The sequence below is a fragment of the Blennius ocellaris genome (genome assembly GCF_963422515.1).
Source record: "Blennius ocellaris genome assembly, chromosome: 14".
NCBI classification, from domain to species: Eukaryota; Metazoa; Chordata; class Actinopteri; order Blenniiformes; family Blenniidae; genus Blennius; species Blennius ocellaris.
Window position 1 is genome coordinate 11,682,743 of NC_137663.1, and position 20,277 is coordinate 11,703,019.

At 42.4% G+C, this 20,277-nt stretch overlaps 1 protein-coding gene across 6 annotated transcripts in view; it reads left to right on the forward strand.

Moving 5' to 3' along the window:
- Positions 1-20,277, forward strand: part of rapgef6 (Rap guanine nucleotide exchange factor (GEF) 6) — a gene marked incomplete at its 5' end in the record, with an annotated part of 124,020 nt that overhangs the window by 96,489 nt on the left and 7,254 nt on the right. For 3 of the 6 annotated variants that reach the window (XM_080508662.1, XM_080508661.1, XM_080508666.1), the window contains 11 exons: positions 1,933-1,947; positions 5,284-5,524; positions 9,836-10,003; positions 10,161-10,376; positions 12,225-12,436; positions 12,966-13,089; positions 15,077-15,100; positions 16,622-16,842; positions 17,541-17,714; positions 17,954-18,100; positions 18,251-18,370. In XM_080508662.1, coding sequence (XP_080364788.1) covers positions 1,933-1,947; positions 5,284-5,524; positions 9,836-10,003; positions 10,161-10,376; positions 12,225-12,436; positions 12,966-13,089; positions 15,077-15,100; positions 16,622-16,842; positions 17,541-17,714; positions 17,954-18,100; positions 18,251-18,370 — 1,662 coding nt within the window. The remainder of the gene's footprint in view (positions 1-1,932; positions 1,948-5,283; positions 5,525-9,835; positions 10,004-10,160; positions 10,377-12,224; positions 12,437-12,965; positions 13,090-15,076; positions 15,101-16,621; positions 16,843-17,540; positions 17,715-17,953; positions 18,101-18,250; positions 18,371-20,277) is intronic. The other 3 variants (XM_080508664.1, XM_080508663.1, XM_080508665.1) reach the window with 3 other exon arrangements.

A 20,277-nucleotide genomic window follows, 5' to 3' on the forward strand; every position in this document is an offset into this window, starting at 1 on the left:
ACACACACACACACACACACACACACACACACACACACACACACACACACACACACACACACACACTCCTTCTTTTTGAAGTGTCACAGAGCTTTTGCAGAATTGTGCGTCTGACAGGAATTAACCCTGTGGACTATTTTAATCCTTTCCTGTCCAACGGGTTTCTGAGCCTATAATTATTTGAACTAACACGGAGCGTCCCCTGCGGATTCGTACATGTTATTTATGTGCGAGAAATAGATGAATATAGAGAGATCCATTCTCTCAAGGCAGGAGACGGCAAGAGACGAAATCTAGTGCTGAGTTATCACACCAGCCATCCGTCAATGATCTGTCCACACACACACACACACACACACACACACACACACACACACACACACACACACACACACACACACACACACACACACACACACACACACACACACACACACACACACACACACACACACACACACACACACACACACACACACACACACACACACACACACACACACGCACACACGCACACCTGCATGTCGAGCTCTAGTTTGCAGACCTATATATCACATGTCGTTGTGTTATAACACAAAAACAAACACACCAAATGTGCCACATTAATCATCCACCATTAGGTCACGTTTCCTTCAGTCCTCTGGCCTCCTATCAGCTCTAATAGTTTAGAGTAGAACGGCCTGTTCAAACAAACGCTCTTTTTCCAGATGCTCCGCAGAGCTTGTCGCACCCCCAAAGTCTTACCTGTGATTCTATTGACGCACAGATGTGAAGCTCATATATTTCTGAAACACAAATATTCCTTTACAGCTCTCCATATTGGCAGCGTAGGCATCAATGCCAATATGTTCTCGTCCCTTTCCTGCCAATTTTGGGGAAATTTTAGCTTTTTTATGTGTTCATCGTGTTATGTTCTAGTTTGAGATTGGTCTTTTTTATGATTGCAAGCAGCTCTTGGATTGTTTTAAGGAGCCATTAAGGTGTTTTTTTATGCCTTCATGCTGACATCAGCTGTAGCCTGCAGACATTATGGCTTCACTTTGTCCATATGTCCATCAACCTGGCGTTCCCATTCTCTTTGATGTTGCAGCTATTAAAGAACGAACGCAGGGATTTCTTCAGTGCAATCATTATTTTGAGTCTGTGGATGATAATGTTAGCTTCAGCTTCACTGATGCAACTATGAAGCAGTACATCTACTTTTAAGGACATTTTGTTAAGGTATACATATCAGCTCTCATGCAATAAATAGTATTCACACATTTCTGTTTTACAATTTTCTCTTGTATTTTCATTGTGTTCCCGACACTTACGAATTGTAGTGAAGAAGTAGTTGTCCCTTGACTATATTTAAGTATATTGAATTGTAGATCGCACACATTCTTACCGATGAGTCAGCCGTTAACCGATTGACCGATTGACCGATATAGAAGCTGGGTCGTTATTAGTAGCAGCCTCAATTTTTCCTGTCACATTTTACACCTGGATTTTTGTTCTTTCATTCAGAGGATCACAAGCTGTCACAGTTAGCGAAATGGAGCATGATTTATTTTTTTCATTTTGTAGGTGGAATACAAGTACTTCTCCAATGACTGCTGTTTATTTCAATCGCTTTTATTGTTCATACATGTCTTCCTGCATGCAGCCGCACTCTCATATCCACAGTTTCTGTTCTTCCTCTTCCCCCGTTTACTCTCGTTTTACTGGCTGTGATTTTAAGCAGATGTTCTCGTGTCGACATGTTGAGTCATATTCTGCCTCTCCAGTTTACCATGAGCACAGTAACTCTCGAGTACAAACTCGGCTGGTCTTCACTCTTTTTTTTTTTTTGTCCTCTATGATGTTTCTGACTGCCGTGTCTCTTTGTGCCTCTTCTACACGCCCCTTCGCTTGTAATTACTGTGTTTTTCTTTTTCTATTCTGCTTCTCAAGCCCTGGGACTGTATTGTAAGTATACATTCTTTCACCGCCACTGTCAGGTTGTGCCTTAGTCCCAAGTGTCTTGCATCTTAATATAGCTTTTCATTAATTCATGAGCTGTTTTTTTTTTTCCTTTCTTACTAATCTTTGTTTCCGTGCATCCGTGAACTACCAAATACTGAGTTTCGGTTTATTTTTCTCTCCTTTATCATCTCTCAATATGATGCTTTTGAGTGTGAGAATATATTTCATGGCAATGTCTTGGAGATTAGGTTATCATGTTTGCAAGATGAATTTGGTGTCAACTAAACAGATATCCCAGCATGCATTGTATCACCTAATGAAAGTGCTGCCCTGGGATAAATATGAAGGAGTTGTTGGTTTTTGTCCCTCCAGGTTTGATTGGTACAAAACAAGCCCTCATGCTGTGAGGTTTAAAAAAAGTGGGAAAATTGTGGGAGGGAAAAAATAGATTATTATGAAAATAGATTTTTTTTTTTTTTTAAAGATTTTTTAGCCGTGACCGAAGCTCTTCTCTCAGGACATTAAACCATTATACCCAGCCCTCTTTTCACATCTGATTTATGCCTTCTAGCTGTATGATGGAGTGACTGAAAAAGCTTTGGCAAACAAAGAAGGGGGGGAGGAGGAGGAGGAGGAGGAGGGTTGAGGTGTGTGGGAAGTGTGTCCCCCCGCGTAGTGCTGTGTTTGCAAAAACCCATATCGCCTCGTTTCCCAGTGTGGAAATCTTTTTTGGCCTCGGTCCACAAATAAATCCTTTGGTGTTGATGAGAATGAGTGATGCTTTATTAAAGATGGTAATTGATTGGTTGTTTGGCTGGGTCAGGCAGTGATTGTCCTGCTGTGTACAGGATGGGTCGCAGCCCCTCCAGGGGATTAAACAAGATTACGGCCTCTCTCCCTGGATGTGATCGCCAGCCATTTATCTGAGGGCTTCCCACACTCTCGTCACAAATCACAGCTAATGAGACACAAAGCATTTAGCTTCCAGTCAGCCAGCTCTCACCACCCCGCTGCACATAAACAGAGAGGCTCTCTTTTACTGCGGCAGCACAGCAGGCGGAGAGAGAGCCGCACTTAATATTAGCATACAGTAGCTGATTCTCAGTGCCACAAAATACTGTTTCTATGCATGACTCCATCTTCATCATGAAGCCAGTAATCATGTGACTGATGCAGGAAGTGTACAGGATCGCGTGAATAAAATCAATAAGCTCCAAGTCCATAAAGAGGTCATACATCACTGAGAAAAGACGGCCAACATCAATATTTCCTCACTCTCGGAACCGGTGAATGCAAATAGACAAAAAGCTGAGTGCAAACAAGGTCTGAGCCCCAAACAAAGCTTTCCACTACTGGTTTTCAAATGAAGCAATGAGCCATAGACACGAAAGTGAGCGTTCAAAGCCCACAAGAGATAAATGTCATGTATACTGGAGCTGAAGGTCACCTTTACCTTTTAACTGGCTCCAGTACACAAATATACACGCATTCATAAACGAGCAAACCCAATTGTTTAAATAAGCAGGAACACACAGAGGCGATTACTATCAGCACCCACTCTCACAATATTTTTTGATGGGCTTTTTGTTCAGCTTGTCATTTGTATATACTGTGCTGCTTCTGCTGCTGTAATAATGACAGCGACGGTGCTCCAGTAACCTAAAACCACATAAACACTCACACTTAAAATACCAGTCGCAAGCAGGCCATTTGGGTAAACATGCACATAAATAAGCACATTCATCCCTTTTGTTTCTAGCTTACACACTCACACAATCTATATTTTGTACCTTTTAGGGAAATTCCTCTGACTTGCCTTCGTTCTTGCCGACTTGGTACAAATATTCATACTTATTCGAAACCTTTCACTTTACTTTAACCTCAAAACATTAATAATGTGATAATCTTCTTGGTTGGAACTTGATTTGTGTCCCCACAAGAAAGACAAATCCCTTTATCACACACACTGCAGCTGTATGACAGCTTCATCTGCTTGTCTGGACTCTCCCTACTTGTCGCTGTGCAGCGTTCATAACTCATTCTTTTAAAGCTCCTCGGCTGCCTGTGGCTAATGGGCCATGCCCTCTTCCTTACTCAAACACAGGATCTTTAATGCAGTATTTCACTCAGGGGGAACATTTCCATTATTTAACGCACACCGCGCCGAGTAAGTCGCGTGCAGCTGCTCCAGCGGCAGCAGCAACAGTCAAAAGGATCTGAAGTCACCACAACCATCCAAGCTTTTATTTCATCCTGGATTTAAGAAGTAAACGAGCGTGTGTCACTTGGCATGATAATGCACACTTATCATAGGATATGCTTAATACTTAATGTCGCATTAGGAGCTTTTGAGTGGTGCATTACATAATATGGTTCACTAAAACTATAGGCTTGAATAATTCATTATAGCGTGAAGAAGAATTGCGTTTCATACAATTCCACCTGTTTTGTAATAATAATGATATGCTTACATTACTACATCTTTGTTGCACTTTGTAATCTGTGTCCCTCTCATGCTACACGTGAAAGAGTAAGAAAGTGAAATAAATGGTATACAGATAGAAGTGTAGATTGTGACGGAAGCTAAATTCATTGTGAAGGCACAATAGTGAAAGAAAGTCGGACACAGTTGAAGATGAATGAGTGAATGTAATGACCGTTTGAATGGCGCACTGATTGCTCATGAGCCGACATTGTGCTGAGGCGTAATTCAAGCTGTCTCTGTATTTGCAGCATCTTGCATGCATGCATTCCGTCCCTGAAATCTGCTAGTTTTATTGCATTGCATGTTTACTCAGTAACCTGTGATGTCATGAATATGTTTGGGATTTTTTTGTTTGCAAAATGTAAGAGTAAATGGAGTGTGTGAGCTTATGTGTGTAGTCTCAGTGTATTTTTTCTTTTATTGCGACAACCTTGCAGATGCCTCTAGTAAATGTAAAAGTGAATATTCAGTTAGATAAATGTGATAATGTACAGAAATTTTTGCTAAAGTTTTTTTGGTAATATATTTAAGTGATGTTGATGGTAAACAAATGTTTGAAATTTAGGTTCCTGCAAGAAAAATCTTTGATTTTGGACCAAATGAGTCACTCGAGTGAATCCATTGATGATCTTGCCAGCTAAATGGTCCTATTAATCACGTAATCAAAATTTCATTTGGCAAACATAACTTTAAAGCCTTTCTGATGAGGAAGATTAGTATTAAAAAAAAAAGAATGACATGACTGTTTCAATATCACATTGACTTGACTTATTTCATTTCTTAGATCGGCAGTAGTTTCAACTTCTGGGACCAATTACTGATCGCTCCCCTGTTCTCTCTCTCTTCCACACCAGACATCCCAGACCAGGTCATTCGGGTGTTCAAGGCCGACCAGCAGAGCTGCTACATCATCATCAGTAAGGATACTACGGCCAAGGATGTGGTCGCCCACACTGTCAATGAGTTCGGTCTCCTGGCGGCACCAGAAACCTACTCCCTGTGCGAAGTGTCCGTGAGCCCCGAGGGAGTCATAAAGCAGCGCCGCCTGCCGGACCAGCTCTCCAAACTGGCCGACCGGATTCAGCTCAACGGCAGGTAAGAAGCCCAGATGTCACACTGACTATAAAATCGGATAATTTGACGCCATAAGTGTTTACTTCAGAAATGCGATGATGGGAAAAAAAACGTGGCTTCCGTATTTTATTTAGCAGACTTACATGCTCAAATTTCCCAATTGGGTCTTGTCTGTTCAGGTTTTCATTTTATTTGACTGAATAACTTGACAGCTGGCAGTCCGTGTCCTCTTCAGTCCAGAATTGGCTTTTTCTTGACTTTCCAGACAAATTTGCGTTGATCCGATTTCTTGTCTGAGCTCGTCTGATATTGCTGGTGTTTGATAAAGGATATTGCAATTTGCTGTTTACTGTTTACTGGATCATTTGAATAATTTGATATATCCAGATTTCTCAGGTGTATGTAAACTGCCTCCTTGCTGTAAGTGTAAATTTAATTTTGTCTACCTACAGACGTGATGGGAGAGAGTTTCAGGAGTTTTCAGGAGTCTTTCATTGTTTCTGACTGTAGATACACCACCTTAAATATATCAAGAAACAAGAATCTTTTACATTCAGACAGGAACATTGGTTGAAAAAAAAGCAACGCAATGAACTTAAATCTGATCCACACTGGGGAGTTTTGGTCTCACGGCAGCTGGAAGTAGAAAATAGGACAAACCCAAACCACTGACCCATTAAGATTGGACTCAAAACTCTGATTATTCACCTTTTTGGTTTGTTCTGCTTTTGAATTACCATTCAATCGTGGCACATCTGGTTATGTCCTGACATCGAGAGAGTTGGATACCGGATTGAATCCTGGTTGCATCCAACATCAAGAAAAACTGGTTACGTCTGTCGCGCAAGCTGCAAAGACTCAGACATAGATACTTCTAAAATGATTTATATGACAAAAACTCACAGAACTCCATCAGTTTCATACGAAGACTATTGACGATTATAACCAAAATGGATGTAAAGTCCTTTTCCAAATGGCGACGAAAACAACAAGCCCAAGCTTCATCCCCTCAGCTTGAGTTTCGCTTTAACAGAAAACACACGATTTGGATGAAGCAAAGCCATGGTTCTTTGTCATGTTCCTGGAGTTACAAGGGCCCTTTTATGTGATGTCGCTCGTTTGCTTGACACTGCCTGGATGGCTTCAGTGGAAACTAGCAGGACCCCTGGTACAGAGCAGCATAAGATACGACGACTCTCCCAGCTCTGTAGAATGATGAATCAAGAATTGTTAGGCCTTAAAAGTGCAGGAAAACTGTTTCTGTTTCTGCCACTGCCAGAATAAAACAAACAAACTTTGCAAGAGCAAGATTGTGTCATTAGAGCACAGAAGTTGCAGTTTACTGTGAGACGGTTGTAACATCTGTTAATGCCGCAGTGATATTTCAAATCCAAAACAACCAAGGATTACTGCTTTGTCTTTCTGAAGCCAACATCTGAAAAAATAATCATTTTGTTGTGGACATCATGAACATACATTTGCATCATTTTGACTTTGCAGTGTTTTCCTCGATTCTCTTGCAGTAGGTTTCCCAGTTCATTTCTTCTTCATGATACCAGACACATTTTCTCTTAAGATGAAAGACAGGAGGACGTGAAGGATAATTGGGCTAGAGCCATGAAGTCTGGTCTAAAATGACTTCTTCGCCAGTTTTTTTTCTTTCTTTCCCCTCAAGCTTTTCCCCCCTCTCTCTCTCTCTCTCTCTCTCTCTCTCTCTCTCTCTCTCCCTCTCCCTCTCCCTCTCCCTCTCCCTCTCCCTCTCCCTCTCCCTCTCCCTCTCCCTCTCCCTCTCCCTCTCCCTCTCCCTCTCCCTCTCTCTCTCTCTCTCCTCGTCTCCTGTGGTCCGTCTTCGGTCCCCTCTCAACTAGGTTAGCATGAATTTTTCATCCTCTGTTCAGGGGCGGAGGCCTCTGCAGACACCATGTGGCACGCCTGGAATTATTCATGCTCTCACACAGGCATATGCAAAGATATAGATACAGACGATCACCTCCTGGTACACAGCCATGTGTTGGTGTATCTATCAGAATGCAGTTGTTGTAGTTACGTCACGGCGCACACACGATTTGATGTACATTTGTTCATTTGGACACGCGGCGCTCTTCAAAAAACCCTTTACTTTCCTCCTCCATTCATACACGGGGCTTTGGCAGGAGGAGTAAATTACTGTCAATCTGCAGTCATGTTTGAAAGCATCCTCTTACGATTATGCATGTATATACTGTGCGGTGTCAGCAGGATGCACATGTGGAGTTTTCCAGCACAGTTTGTGGTGGTCGCGTTTATCAGCAACACATCTCTGCCGTCGCTTCTCAGTCTCTATCTTCCTCCGTCTCTCCCACTTTTGCAGCCAGTGATTGACAGGAAGTCCACAAGGGGTGCAAGCTAAGCCAATAGCGCCCCATGTTTATGCTGCCAAGACACATATAGATCCAGCGAAGATGTGAAGATCAGCACACACACACACACACACACACACACACACACACACACACACACACACACACACTCGTGCCCTGCCAGGGGCCGTTTACAGTGGCTCGGTTCCAGTGACTTTGCCTCGCCCAGTTCTGTTTAGCTTTACTTTGTCTGTCATTAATTTAGTCTCATCCTCTGCTCTCTGCCACATTCCTCCTCTCCTCACTTCTCTTCCATCCTCGCCAATTTTACTTCCCGAACATCATTTTTCCCTGTCTCCTCTCATCACTTCTTATCGAATATCCTGCTTTCTTTTTATCAGTTGCTGTTTGCTCAATTTCTTTCATCTCCTCTTTCCTTTCTCATCTTGTTATGGGTTTTTTTCTTCTCGTCTCTCTTCGCTCCAACGCCTTTACATTCATCCAGTGGCAGATACAGATAATTTTGCATCATGTCCACAGTTGGTACCATAAGTTACACTTGGCGATGTCAACCAGATGGGATTAAAATTAAGGCTGTCACTGACATGTCTCTTAATTCATCAGACTACACGGTGGAACAGAAGTTAATGCATTTCTGTCGACTTAAGATTATCTTTCATATATTATGAAGTAAAACACGTCCATTTGGTTGAGTTTTACTTATTAACATCTGGTACTTTGGTGCATTTATTTAATTTCTATGATATATTGTCCTCATTGTGATCTGAATGACATGTTAAGTTTGGTCCAGAACTTCCTGTTCAGCTTACTTTTAGATTCCAGTTTTATTCTTTTTCTAGTATACTTACAGGTGTCAACTTTTCACAATTATTAACAACCCCTAGAAAGAATTAAACTTAAGGGGCCACACAGGCTGGCCAATAACCATTAAATATATATATATATATATATATATATATATATATATATATATATATATATATATATATATATATATATATATATCCTTGTTTTTTATTTTTTATTTTTTTATCACCCCTTTTTTCCTCCCTTCATCACATCCCCCACTTTTTCAGCGTTTACGGGACTTTAGGAAGTGAAATGTGTTACAGTAAACGTTAAATTAACTTTACTTTATATAGTGCATTTTCACAGCTTCAGCAGTTTCAAAGTGCTTTACGCTGTGAGTTACATTCACCCCAAACTTTTCATATCTCAGGTCCACCTACTCGCTTCTCCAAATCTTGCAATCTTTTCCTTGATGTCGAACATGTGTAGCCCCTATGTATTCCCCCACATATAAATTGAGTGTAATCAACCCGCAGGACGCCCTCGCTCCTCCGCCCTGCTCCTCAGGCAGTGTAATGTTGAGCAATTTGGAGTTACATCCATGCCAGCACTTCACCCCTGGGGGCTCCTCACTCAGACCTTTAATGCTCAGAGGTTCTGCATCCCAAGATGACCACATTACAAATCCATTAGCGTGGAAGTAGATGGAGGTTTTAGATTTATATACATAAAGGCGCATAATGTTGTAGGAGAGATGGCCCACTGCTGAAGACTTTCCAGATAAAAAAAAAACCGTTTGAGCTTATAGAGAAATGTCTACTTGCTTGTTCACTCCATCACTGATAACATCAAATGTATCCATCTGAACCAGAAAGTTAAAGTAGATTAAAGATTCTTCCAGGATCGGCTGAGTGTGCAAAAAACAAGACGAGGAGCAAAACTGAATCTTGTCTACCTGATTGTCTGCGTCTGGAGCCGGTATTAAAGCATTTGACGGGACTGCAGCTAAAAATACATGCCTCTTTAAAGTGTTACCTCCTGCATGTGCAGTACTCTTTGATGTCCCTCTTCATTTGCTTTTCTTTGTTTTAGAATTTCATGTTCTGATGTCTTTAGTCGCCGATTTGAACCGACGCACCAACTCCAACGTTGACGTGCTCTCAATGTTTTCCTCTCCCTGCAGGTACTACCTGAAAAACAACATGGAGACGGAGACGTTGTGCTCGGATGAGGATGCGCAGGACCTCCTCAGAGAGAGTCAGATCTCACTGCTGCAGCTCAGCACCATGGAAGTCGCTGCACAGCTTTCCATGAGGGACTTTGAACTCTTTAGAAATATCGAGTCCACAGAGTGAGTGCTTTAACTTGTTTGGGGTGCAGTTTGCAGAGAAAACCTCACAATATATTTCGTATTCCAGGACGCAAACTAACGGGCTGAAGCCATTACCATCTTAAAAACGTTAGGATTGCTTTCATGGGTTCTCTTTCTTCTCCGTCTTGATTCTCAGGTATGTGGACGACTTATTTAAATTAGACTCCTCTGTGGGAAGTGGCAATCTAAAACAGTTTGAGGAAGTGATAAACCAGGAGACCTTCTGGGTCGCCACAGAGATCCTGAAGGAGCCCAACGCCCTGAAGAGGATGAAGACCATCAAACACTTCATCAAGATTGCCCTGCACTGCAGGGAGTGCAAGAACTTTAACTCCATGTTTGCTATTATCAGGTGGGCTCTTCTCTTAGATTATTAGTAGCAAAGCACCATATGTATTCCTTTCCTCCTCTGTGTTCTGCATTGACGTCGCCGGCACACCAGAGCTTCTCGGTTTGCATTACTCGCTGACATCATTTATGCCAAATGAGCTCCAGCAGCCAGTCCGGCCAAAACCACACAGCGTCTGCCGCTGCACGTCTGCAGCATTTAAAATAACAGTCCCACAGCAACAGTTACACTTATTGTTTGTTGCGCTGGGTGAGTCCCTCCGGCCCCTGTGGTTAGTCTCTGGATGGTTGTAGGATTGAGCTGAGGAGGGTAGTCTGGCCCTGATAACAGATAAAACCCACATTATGGGATCAAGGCAGCAGTGTTCAGTGTGATATGTTTTACAGATGCACTTGGACGATGGATTGCCTTTATAGCTACCAGCCTATTTTTGTCTGTGCTTCTTTTGAGTGTGTAGGATTTACATCTCCGATAAAAATTCATGCTCTTTCTGTAAAGTCTTAATTGTAAATTTAGTTGAAGCGTTATTAAACAAGAGCATGATTCACATTTGACAAAGCACAACCCCCCCCCCCCCCCCGTAAACCACTGTGAATTGCATTGTGTCTCAATGGTGCAATATAAAAAAACTACAATTTGCATGAGCCCTTTATCAGGCAAGTGACCATATTCAGTACTCTGTGCATTTCTTTATGGCTTCTTCTATACGAACAATAGTCAATTTAATGAAATACAAGAATGTAGTAGTTTTGGCAATAATTTAAGTGGGTGTCATTTTTGTGGTGTTTCTCTTATATAGGAATAAACATTCTAGAGTTTGTATGGCTTGCTTTAGGAAAGCATCTCCCGTTTACACTTACTGCACCTGCATTCATGTTTAAAATATTAGTGTGACAAATTGTGCTTCAACATAAGTATTCTGTGTACTTCAAAAGAAATGTGCACCTTACAGTTACACATAACTCAGTTCGCACCCTATAAAGAATTATTCAGATAGAAATCTGCCACATATTTTTAGGTCATTGTGCTTTCCCTCCATAGCAAAGGGTTTCTGTGTTTTAATTCCTTGAAAGTTGGTGTTCTGTTGCAGTCTAGTCCCAACACGTTACGTGCTGTTGAGCTTTGTTCTCTGTCACGCGCATGACAAAATCGTTGTGATACCTTAAAGTGTTTACAGCTTTTACTTTACAGTACAGCCCTTTCTCTATCAAGGTTTAATTAATATTTCTCACATGCTGTTGTAAGTATGTGCTTTGTGCTATTAGATGCCGGCCACTTTCAATCTGGACTTGCGGTTAAAGGAGCTCGACAGTATGTTGAGCCTCTGTTTGGCGTTGTAAAAATCACCGAAGAGCGAAAGTGTTTGACCTCCGTGTGCCTTTACACTCCTGCCCACGGCAGGGTGTCTTTGCACATATGGCCCACTGATGCATCACCTAACTGGTGATGGGGGCACAGCTGCTAGCGTGTGCGCGGGTAAAAAAGAAAAGTCAAAAAATGAAGGCAAGTCAAGCATGGGATTTCTAATTCAGACAATCATTCACGACAGAAGATCCTGCAGAAAGGAACAATATACCCCGAGGCTAAAGATTTAAAGGGATTGAAGAAGAAAAAGTGACTAGAAAGAAGTGAATGCTCCGACAGTTGTAATTATTAGCGTCTAAGTGAGGTGTGTATAGAGTTGAACTCAGTCGATCGATTCAGCTGGAAAAAAAATAAATTGTGCGAATGACGCTTGCTCAAATTTAATGCCGTACCTCCCATCCATTTCTCCCAACACAACCTGTGTATCTGCACCATCTTCCTCCCCATCTCATCTTCCTCTTCATGCCTCTCCCCTTCATCTCACAGCGGGCTCAACTTGGCGCCGGTGGCCAGGCTGCGGAGCTCGTGGGAGAAATTGCCCAGCAAGTACGAGAAGCTGTTTGGGGACCTGCAGGATGTGTTCGACCCGTCCAGGAACATGGCCAAGTACCGAAACGTGCTGAGCAGCCAGAGCATGCAGCCCCCGATCATCCCGTTGTTTCCCGTGGTCAAGAAGGACCTCACCTTCCTGCACGAAGGTGGGAAAGGCTCTCTGACTCGTATCGCATCACGCACGTTTACACGGTTGACATGTTCAGTTTAATGGCCTCTACTTCCTCTGCCTTGTGCAGAAGGTCAATTTCAGTCTCACTCAGGCGCTTTACTTCTGCTAAAGACTTCCCCATCTCGCCTTTGTAACAGATCACACTGAGTCAGGTCAAAACTACAAACTTCTCAGAATTCTTTGTCTTTAAAAAAAACACAAAAAAAACCCTTCAGGGTGATCTTAGCAGTCAAAAAATAAGCTTCTTTTACCGTGCAGCTTACAAAAAAAAACCTCAGACACCACCGCATCTGTCTAAATATATAAGAAAGACGCTACTTTGATCCTGTGCAAGAACAACAAGAAAGAGATCAGAGAAGGAGATTTTTACTCTGAAGACGAGACCTAAAAATATTGTAGCAAACAACTAAAAATATGAATCATTTATCTCCATTACAACTTTGACAGCCGACTTCACTCTGAAATTGTCTTTCGTCTGTGCGTGTGTGATTTTGTTTTCCCAGGAAATGACTCCAGCGTCGACGGCCTTGTGAACTTTGAAAAGCTGAGGATGATTGCGAAGGAGATCAGACACGTGGTGCGGATGACGTCGGCCAACATGGACCCCGCACTCATGTTCAGACAGAGGTTGGTTGTCCCGATAGCAGAACTAATGATCTCCTCTTAAGCTTTTTATTTCTTTTAACCTGGATGTAGTGATGCTGGAGCCACTTTCTCAAGTAACAGTCATTGATATTTCATATTTATATAATTTAGGTCCACTTGTTGTCCTTCTACATGAGTTAAATGTCTTCAGAGTGTCCAATTCAGAGTTCTTAAAAAAATCATTGCGCAAACTGACCGGCGCATTTTCACTATGATAATTCTCGGTTTAGTTACTGTAAGTGAATGTGCTAACTCATGACGGTTTAGCAAGTTGTACAAAAATCACTTACTATCAGTTAGCAAGCTTCCTTTAAAGTTTGTGTATCTTTGGAACTGGCTCTTCCTGTTTCCTCTCAGCCAGACTGCAGCAAAACTGACACTTCTCAGAAAGAGAAGGAAGAAAGCCCAGAATAACAAAACTGATGCAAGGTGTTACAACACTTCTGAACTCTACAAATGTTGGCAAAAAGGTTCACGGCAACAACACCATACCACCACCCGGCCAACCTGGATCCTTCACATACGGGATCAGGGCGCGCACTCCGGGTCTGGTCCAATCAATTCCCCTCCGATGCCCGTCCTGTTCATTGCACTCGGTGGTTTGATTAAATTCCTCTGGTGGAATATAACCAGCCGAGGACATGAGCCGGGGGATGAATGGAGCACGAGGTGGAATTGATGCCAGCCGCAGTGTGTAGTTGGTGTCACTCAGTTTGTGTGTGTGTTTTTATCACTGTCACTGCTGCAGTGCATGACTGCCCCCTGCAGACACTCCCTTCACACTGCAAACTCAAGACATGGGGAAGAAAAGGCTCTTTTCTAATCTTCAGGACATGTTGCTCAGTCTATCGCCAAGTACACTTAAATATACTCAAATCCACTTTTTCTATTTTAGCAGTTAATGATCTGAATATAATGTATTACTCCCGAAAATTTTTTTAGATTTATGTTATCATAATTATGTTTTACATATCATATTCAATAGCCTAGCTAGGTATGTTGTCATGAGTTCACGTGTTCTGAATAATGTAGGTTTAAGTTTATAACTATAGTCTATTTTAAAGTTGAGCCGTAAGTTAAGTGTCCAGGCCTGGATTTAAAAGTTTGTGTCTACTTGAGAGAACCCACGTCCGTTTTAAGCAGTTCAAGGCTCGCTTAAGAAATAATATGTTTGGGGGTTTTTTTGCCGTCAAAGTGTCAAAATCTTTCATTCCTAGAAATAGACCCTGCTGTTTTTTTTATTTATAATATTAACATAGATCAACTCTGAGGAAATATTCGTTTTAACACCTGCAAGCATCAAAATACCACCTCAGCTATTGATGACACTTTGCAAATCCATTATATGAGAGGAATAATGTGGTGCGTCTGTCTGCATCTCATTTGTAGATCCAAACACCCATGTGTGCAGCCATTTGCAAATACTTTGGCTATTTAATCTATTAGGATTTGAGGCAACATTTGCTTGCATCTCTTAATGGTTGTTTCCAGCAATTTCTGGCTTCTCACTTTTAGAATGGGATGCAACATAATTGTACCTATGCCCGTGTCTTTCTGCAATGGAGAGTCTTTAAAATGGAGGCTATTATGTAATTATGTTTGTCTGGGCCTGAAGGATGAACTTCATCTGTGTTGCTCAACAGGAAGAGAGCATCAGTCTGAAATGAGCTGCTCTTCTTCCCAGTTTTGATATAGAATATTTGAATTTATGATAAATGTTTGCATTTTACACACTCATGACAACATGTGTTTGTGTGGTTCACACATCCATCACACACCTCAGGTTGATATGGGGAGATGTCCTATGTCTGGTGTCCTCCCATCTTCAATCATTTCTTGTTGTTTGTGGTAGCATGACCTCGACATAGTCTTGTCTCCTCCTCTTCCTCCTCCTCCTCCTCCTCCCTCATCCCCGACCCTTGAACTTGTCTTTACGTCACGCTTCAATCTTCACGCCTCTTGCTTGCAGGAAGAAGAGGTGGAAGAGTTTAGGGTAAGTTTGTCCTAGTTTACCAGTCTCATCCTGGTTTCGAGTCCGAACCAGCAGAAATTCGATCCACCCTGCATCCCTCACCGCCATAAACTCCGCATGTGCCCCCCCCCCCCCCCCCCCCCCCTTCCTTTCTTTTTCTGTGGGAGTGTATGCGTGTGTCTGCCCGAGCTTCTGTGTAAATAACCTTTCCATTTGCAGTGCCCATTCACCTGAACCATGCTGAAGCCCATCATTGACCCACTCATTGTCTGCTCATACGTTTGTTTGTTTGTTTGAGTCATTTAGTAGCTCCAAGAAAAACCTTGTCCAACCAAGCAGTTCTGAACAAATGAGGATTAACTGTCATCAACTTCATGATGAAAACTGTACGCACACCTACACAAAATGTCTTTCTTTCAATGGGATAAAAATCATTCTGTAAGGCAGCACAAAACAACTAATGACTTCCACAAAAGCTTAATGTCGCGACTTCCCTGAAGAAATACTCAAATCTAATTTATTAATGAATGTAAAAACTCAATGGTCCATTTAGCCTATTTTGATGCATTCAATCATGTTGTGAAACTCATCAGTGAAGTAGTTAGTGTTGTTGTATTTGCTATTATGTTATTGACTCAACTTTATTAGTTTCTGAAAGCTTCTGGCTCTAATTTGGCACTAAAAAGAGGTATTGCAGTATCAAATTAGTAAAGGAATCAATCCAATCATATTCAGATGGCATCCTGAAGATTTTAGTCATTATTTAGTCTTTTCATCATTAAATTCACATCAACACCAACTAAAGTGTCGGTGAACACAACTTATTCCCAACAAAAATCATAAAATGTTTAAAACATAAATTGTAATTATGAGGCCTCTTTAGCAAAAAGGCATCATCCGCTGATGTAATACTACTGGAAACTTCCTGATACTTACTCAGTATGCAGTCCGGCTATATTGTTCTTCGGCTGTTGTTTCAAAAGTAAAGAATGAAATTTGAACTTCAGCCAAACGCTCCATATAGGCCACATCCCGTCGTTCTCCTAAATCAGGACAAAACAGACTGTGAGAAGTGCTTTATAGATACTATTTGACTCAGGTTTTGTTGTTTCGTCCCTAAGTGCATCCCGGCATAATATACCCCCATATCGAGTGTTGCGCATCTTTTGTTTCCTAACCCTTTTTGCCTCCATCTGACAGAATGACCTGCTGTTCTGTACTGTGATAGCATGGCACACCGGGGAGTGCTGCCTCCCTCCCAGTTGCATGGTCCTGTTTTAAAATGCTATGCTCCGATACAAAGAAAGACATCCAGTGAAGCACTATTTGACAAGGAAGTAGTTCTTCCTGTTTAGTGTACACTTGTAATGATCATTTGCCTTTCCCCACCCCTCTTTTTTTTCTGTCATCTTACATCTATGTGCATTTCCTCTCTTTGTTATTCCACATTTACTACCATCTATCTCTTCTTCATCACACTTTCATTCTTCTCGGCTCTCTGTGTCTCTACGTTTCCTCCTCCGTCATCTTTGCCCTCCTCAGGTCTTTGAGTCAGGGCAGCACCAACTCCAACATGCTGGACGTTCAGGGCGGCGCCCATAAGAAGCGAGTGCGCCGCAGCTCACTGCTCAACGCCAAGAAGCTGTACGAAGACGCTCAGATGGCCAGGAAGGTGAAGCAATACCTCTCTAATCTCACGGTGGAGTCGGATGAGGAGAAACACCAAATCATGTCCCTGCAGTGCGAGCCAGCGTACCACACCTGTGAGTAACATGGAAAGGCCAGCTGCTCAGATGACCTGTTGATTTATATGGTATAATTACATTTAAAAAAGATTTTTTATTATTATAAGGTTATCAATTATTGTGTTGCCCTGCCATTTCTCAACGCCCACATTTGATTAAAATATTTCTAACTTAATAGACACAGTAATAGAAGATTATTCTTGCAATGTATGGGAGTTAAGAACATTGACGTTTGTATAAGTAGTTCATACTGCCATCTAGTGTGTTTGCACATGTACTGCAGAAAAGAAGTAGAAGTTGATCCGTCAAATTCTCTCAATGTGCAAACCATTTGAACGTCCGTGTATTTTGGATTTATTACGAGAAGTTAGTTAGGGTTAGTTCAGATGCACTTTTGCTGAAATCCTTCTCTCTTGAACTGATTCCAAATTTTTGGGAAATCCCACATGGTTTGAACAAGATAAAGTAATGAAATGTCCCGTGTACAGACCTGCTAAAACCTCCCCTTTCGTTTCCCAGAATAAAATTTTTTATTTTACAAATGTGAGTTTTCCCACATTTCGATTTACGGTGGGAAAACTTGGTAAATGTTATGCGAGTTAATTTCACTTTCTCTTCAATTCAGACTAAAAGTTTTGCATCTTAACGATGCAAGGACATTTCAATCATTACAATGATTTCTGAGTCATTCCTCTTCATCTTTTTTTGTTATGCAGTGTCAAAGAACCTGAGTGAGAGGCGATCGACCAAGTCGGACATGTCTCCAGTGTCGCTGCGGTCAGCTCTTCCATCTGGGAAGTCACAAAACAGGGTGTCGCAAGTCCTTCAGGTCCAGGTCCCACTGAACCCCCTCCGGAAGAAAAGCACTGCTAAGGACATCGGCGCACCCAGTGAGCAATACATGAACGGATAAAATATGTCGACCTTAAAAACAAGAAGTTGATAAATAAGTTTATGAATTTCAGTTCCAAATATCGTCACATATTACGTCCAGTGAAACGATGAGTTTTGTGTTTTCGTGCAACTTCAAGACATCGTATATTTCATATGAGATAACGTCATTCATCAACGGACTTTAAGGGTTGAACTGCCTCAGCGGGTGCTCAGGTAACTCATCTGTTTTCTTCAGACTCCAACTCACCTCAGGTGGTGAAGAAGCCTCCAGTCAACTCCTCAGAGGAGTGGAGCGCCAAGAGACCGTCAGATGACACCGTGTCCTCCATCTCCTCCCTTCACTCCAGCCCCACGGTGTCACCCCAGGGTTCCCCACGCAAAGGTATGCAGCTCCTTGTGCTTCTCCCACTCATGCCCTGATCCCATCTTTTAGTGGTTTTTTTGTTGTTGTTTTGTTTTGTTTTAAAGAGTCTGCTGCACCTCCTCTCATAACGCTAACCATCCGACTCTTTTGATTTCCGCCTGGCTTCAGTTGGAGGTGTGGCCAAGTCCCAGAACTCCGGCCATATGAACCTGTCGGGGTCGTCCTCCTCCCTGACCAGCGACGCCAGCACAAAGACCTGCACCGTCAGCCTGCGCAGCTACGGCATAGGTGGGGCTCTCCTCCACAAGAGGATCGAACTGATGACCAAGCAGCACAGCCTAAAGAGGAGCAGGCAGAGAGAGACAGAGCTGAAGGAGGAAGAGGAAGACGAGGAGGAGGAGGAGAGAAAAAGTGCAGTAGAAAAGGAGGACAAGTTGCAGGGGACAGGAGCACTGCAGGGAGGCTTGTTTTCCCCAGCGCCAAAGAGAGGAAGATGCAGTCAGCGAAGCCTCAGGAGCGATGCAGGCCACCTGTTTCACAGAGTCAGAGCAGGAAGTCCAGCAGAGAAATGGGCAGGGACTCATTCGGTTCCCACTTTACCGGGACTGACACCCGTGTCTCTGTCGCCGCCGGCCCAGTTACTGAGACGTAAACGTTCAGAGTCACCGATCCAGACGAGGCTGCTGTCCCCATTCAGGAGGCTGAGGGAAAGGAGTCAGTCCAGAGAGAGACCAGCAGCAGTAAGACCTGGTCCCGGCCGCAGCGGGGCAGCAGGGGAGTTTTTATCCCCTTCAGCTGAAGACGAAGCCCAAGCAGAGGCAGAGCAGAAACCCAGGAGGTCCCTTAGTCCCAACCCCTTTCTCTGGCTGTGTAGAGACAACACCAGGAGCGATACAGTCTGACCCATGGCCGAGGGAGTCGTAGGGGGAAAGCAGTGAAGGAAGATGGCAGTTTGTTCTCAGACGTTTATGTTCACATCGTTATACATTCACTAAGAATCCATCACTTCACGTCGATGCACGCCGTCAAGGATTGATTGAAATGCATGAGCCTGACGTCCACTACAAGAAGGATGTTTGAAAAGTTTGAGGTAGCACAGATATGATGGAGGATGTTTCATCTTGCCGAACAACTGATGTTCTGAGTTCTGGAAGGATTGTTTGTTCAGGAGAAAAACGCTGTGAATTCTTTAAAATGTTGCACTGTTGACGGCTGAATGTAGCAAAAATGTGTGTTTGGAAAGCAGGAATCCTTTTCACTAAGGCTTTTCATTGAGGAATTGAAGGTTCTTTTGCCATTGTCGATTTAGTTTTACTTGTTTTTTAATTGCCTGGTTATTCGCAAAAGCGTTCATCATTTCAAGTGTTTGTTATTAAAAGAGAAGAAGCAGCTGTGTGTCTTTCCTCTGGCCAGCAGTATTTAATTACAGGCTTCACTTTCAGGCAGTCTCCTTGAGTTTGATTTTTATATTGTTGATGTGTTCTATTGATTTTCACCCAATTCAGAGTGTCTGTACCCTGTAACTTTACGTACTTTACCTTTAAGCGTTCAACAACAGCCGTACCTCACAGTTTGTGAAAGTGTTTCGCAGCATTATCTGCACAAACTGTGCATTTTCACTGAATTTGAGTCATTTAACAAAATATGTCTCACAGATTCGTATGACTTTGGTTTGTTCTGGTGTTTTTTTTGTCAGTTTTGAGGGAGAATTGATGTATTTACAGTGATTGTGCAACCTTCACTGAAGATGGCCGACCGGCAGCCCCCAGTTTGTCGACATTTGAACCCTTTGTGAAATACAATTACTTTATTTCTAAATATATTTCCATGTGGGATATACCAGCAACATGCAAGTTCATTTAATACACTTAATTTAGAGAAATAGAGTCAGTCATTTTCATTATATTTTGGTTTGCTTGGCCACAGTTAAGTTCTGTGGCACAGAAGATTGATTTTGCAGCTCTGACAATAATGAGTATTGTCTATCGGTGCCTAAAAGACTCGAGGGAAAAGGCTGTTAAACTCATGCGATTGAACCCTTTACTGTGTTTGTCCTGTAAATATGTCGACTTTTACCGTTTTACGCTGAGCTTTAACTTTTCTTATATTCAAACGCCGCAGGTCTCTCCTCACTCTTAGTTTGACCATATTTCTCTCTTTATCTCTCACTTTACGCCCGTTGTGTTAACCTTCGC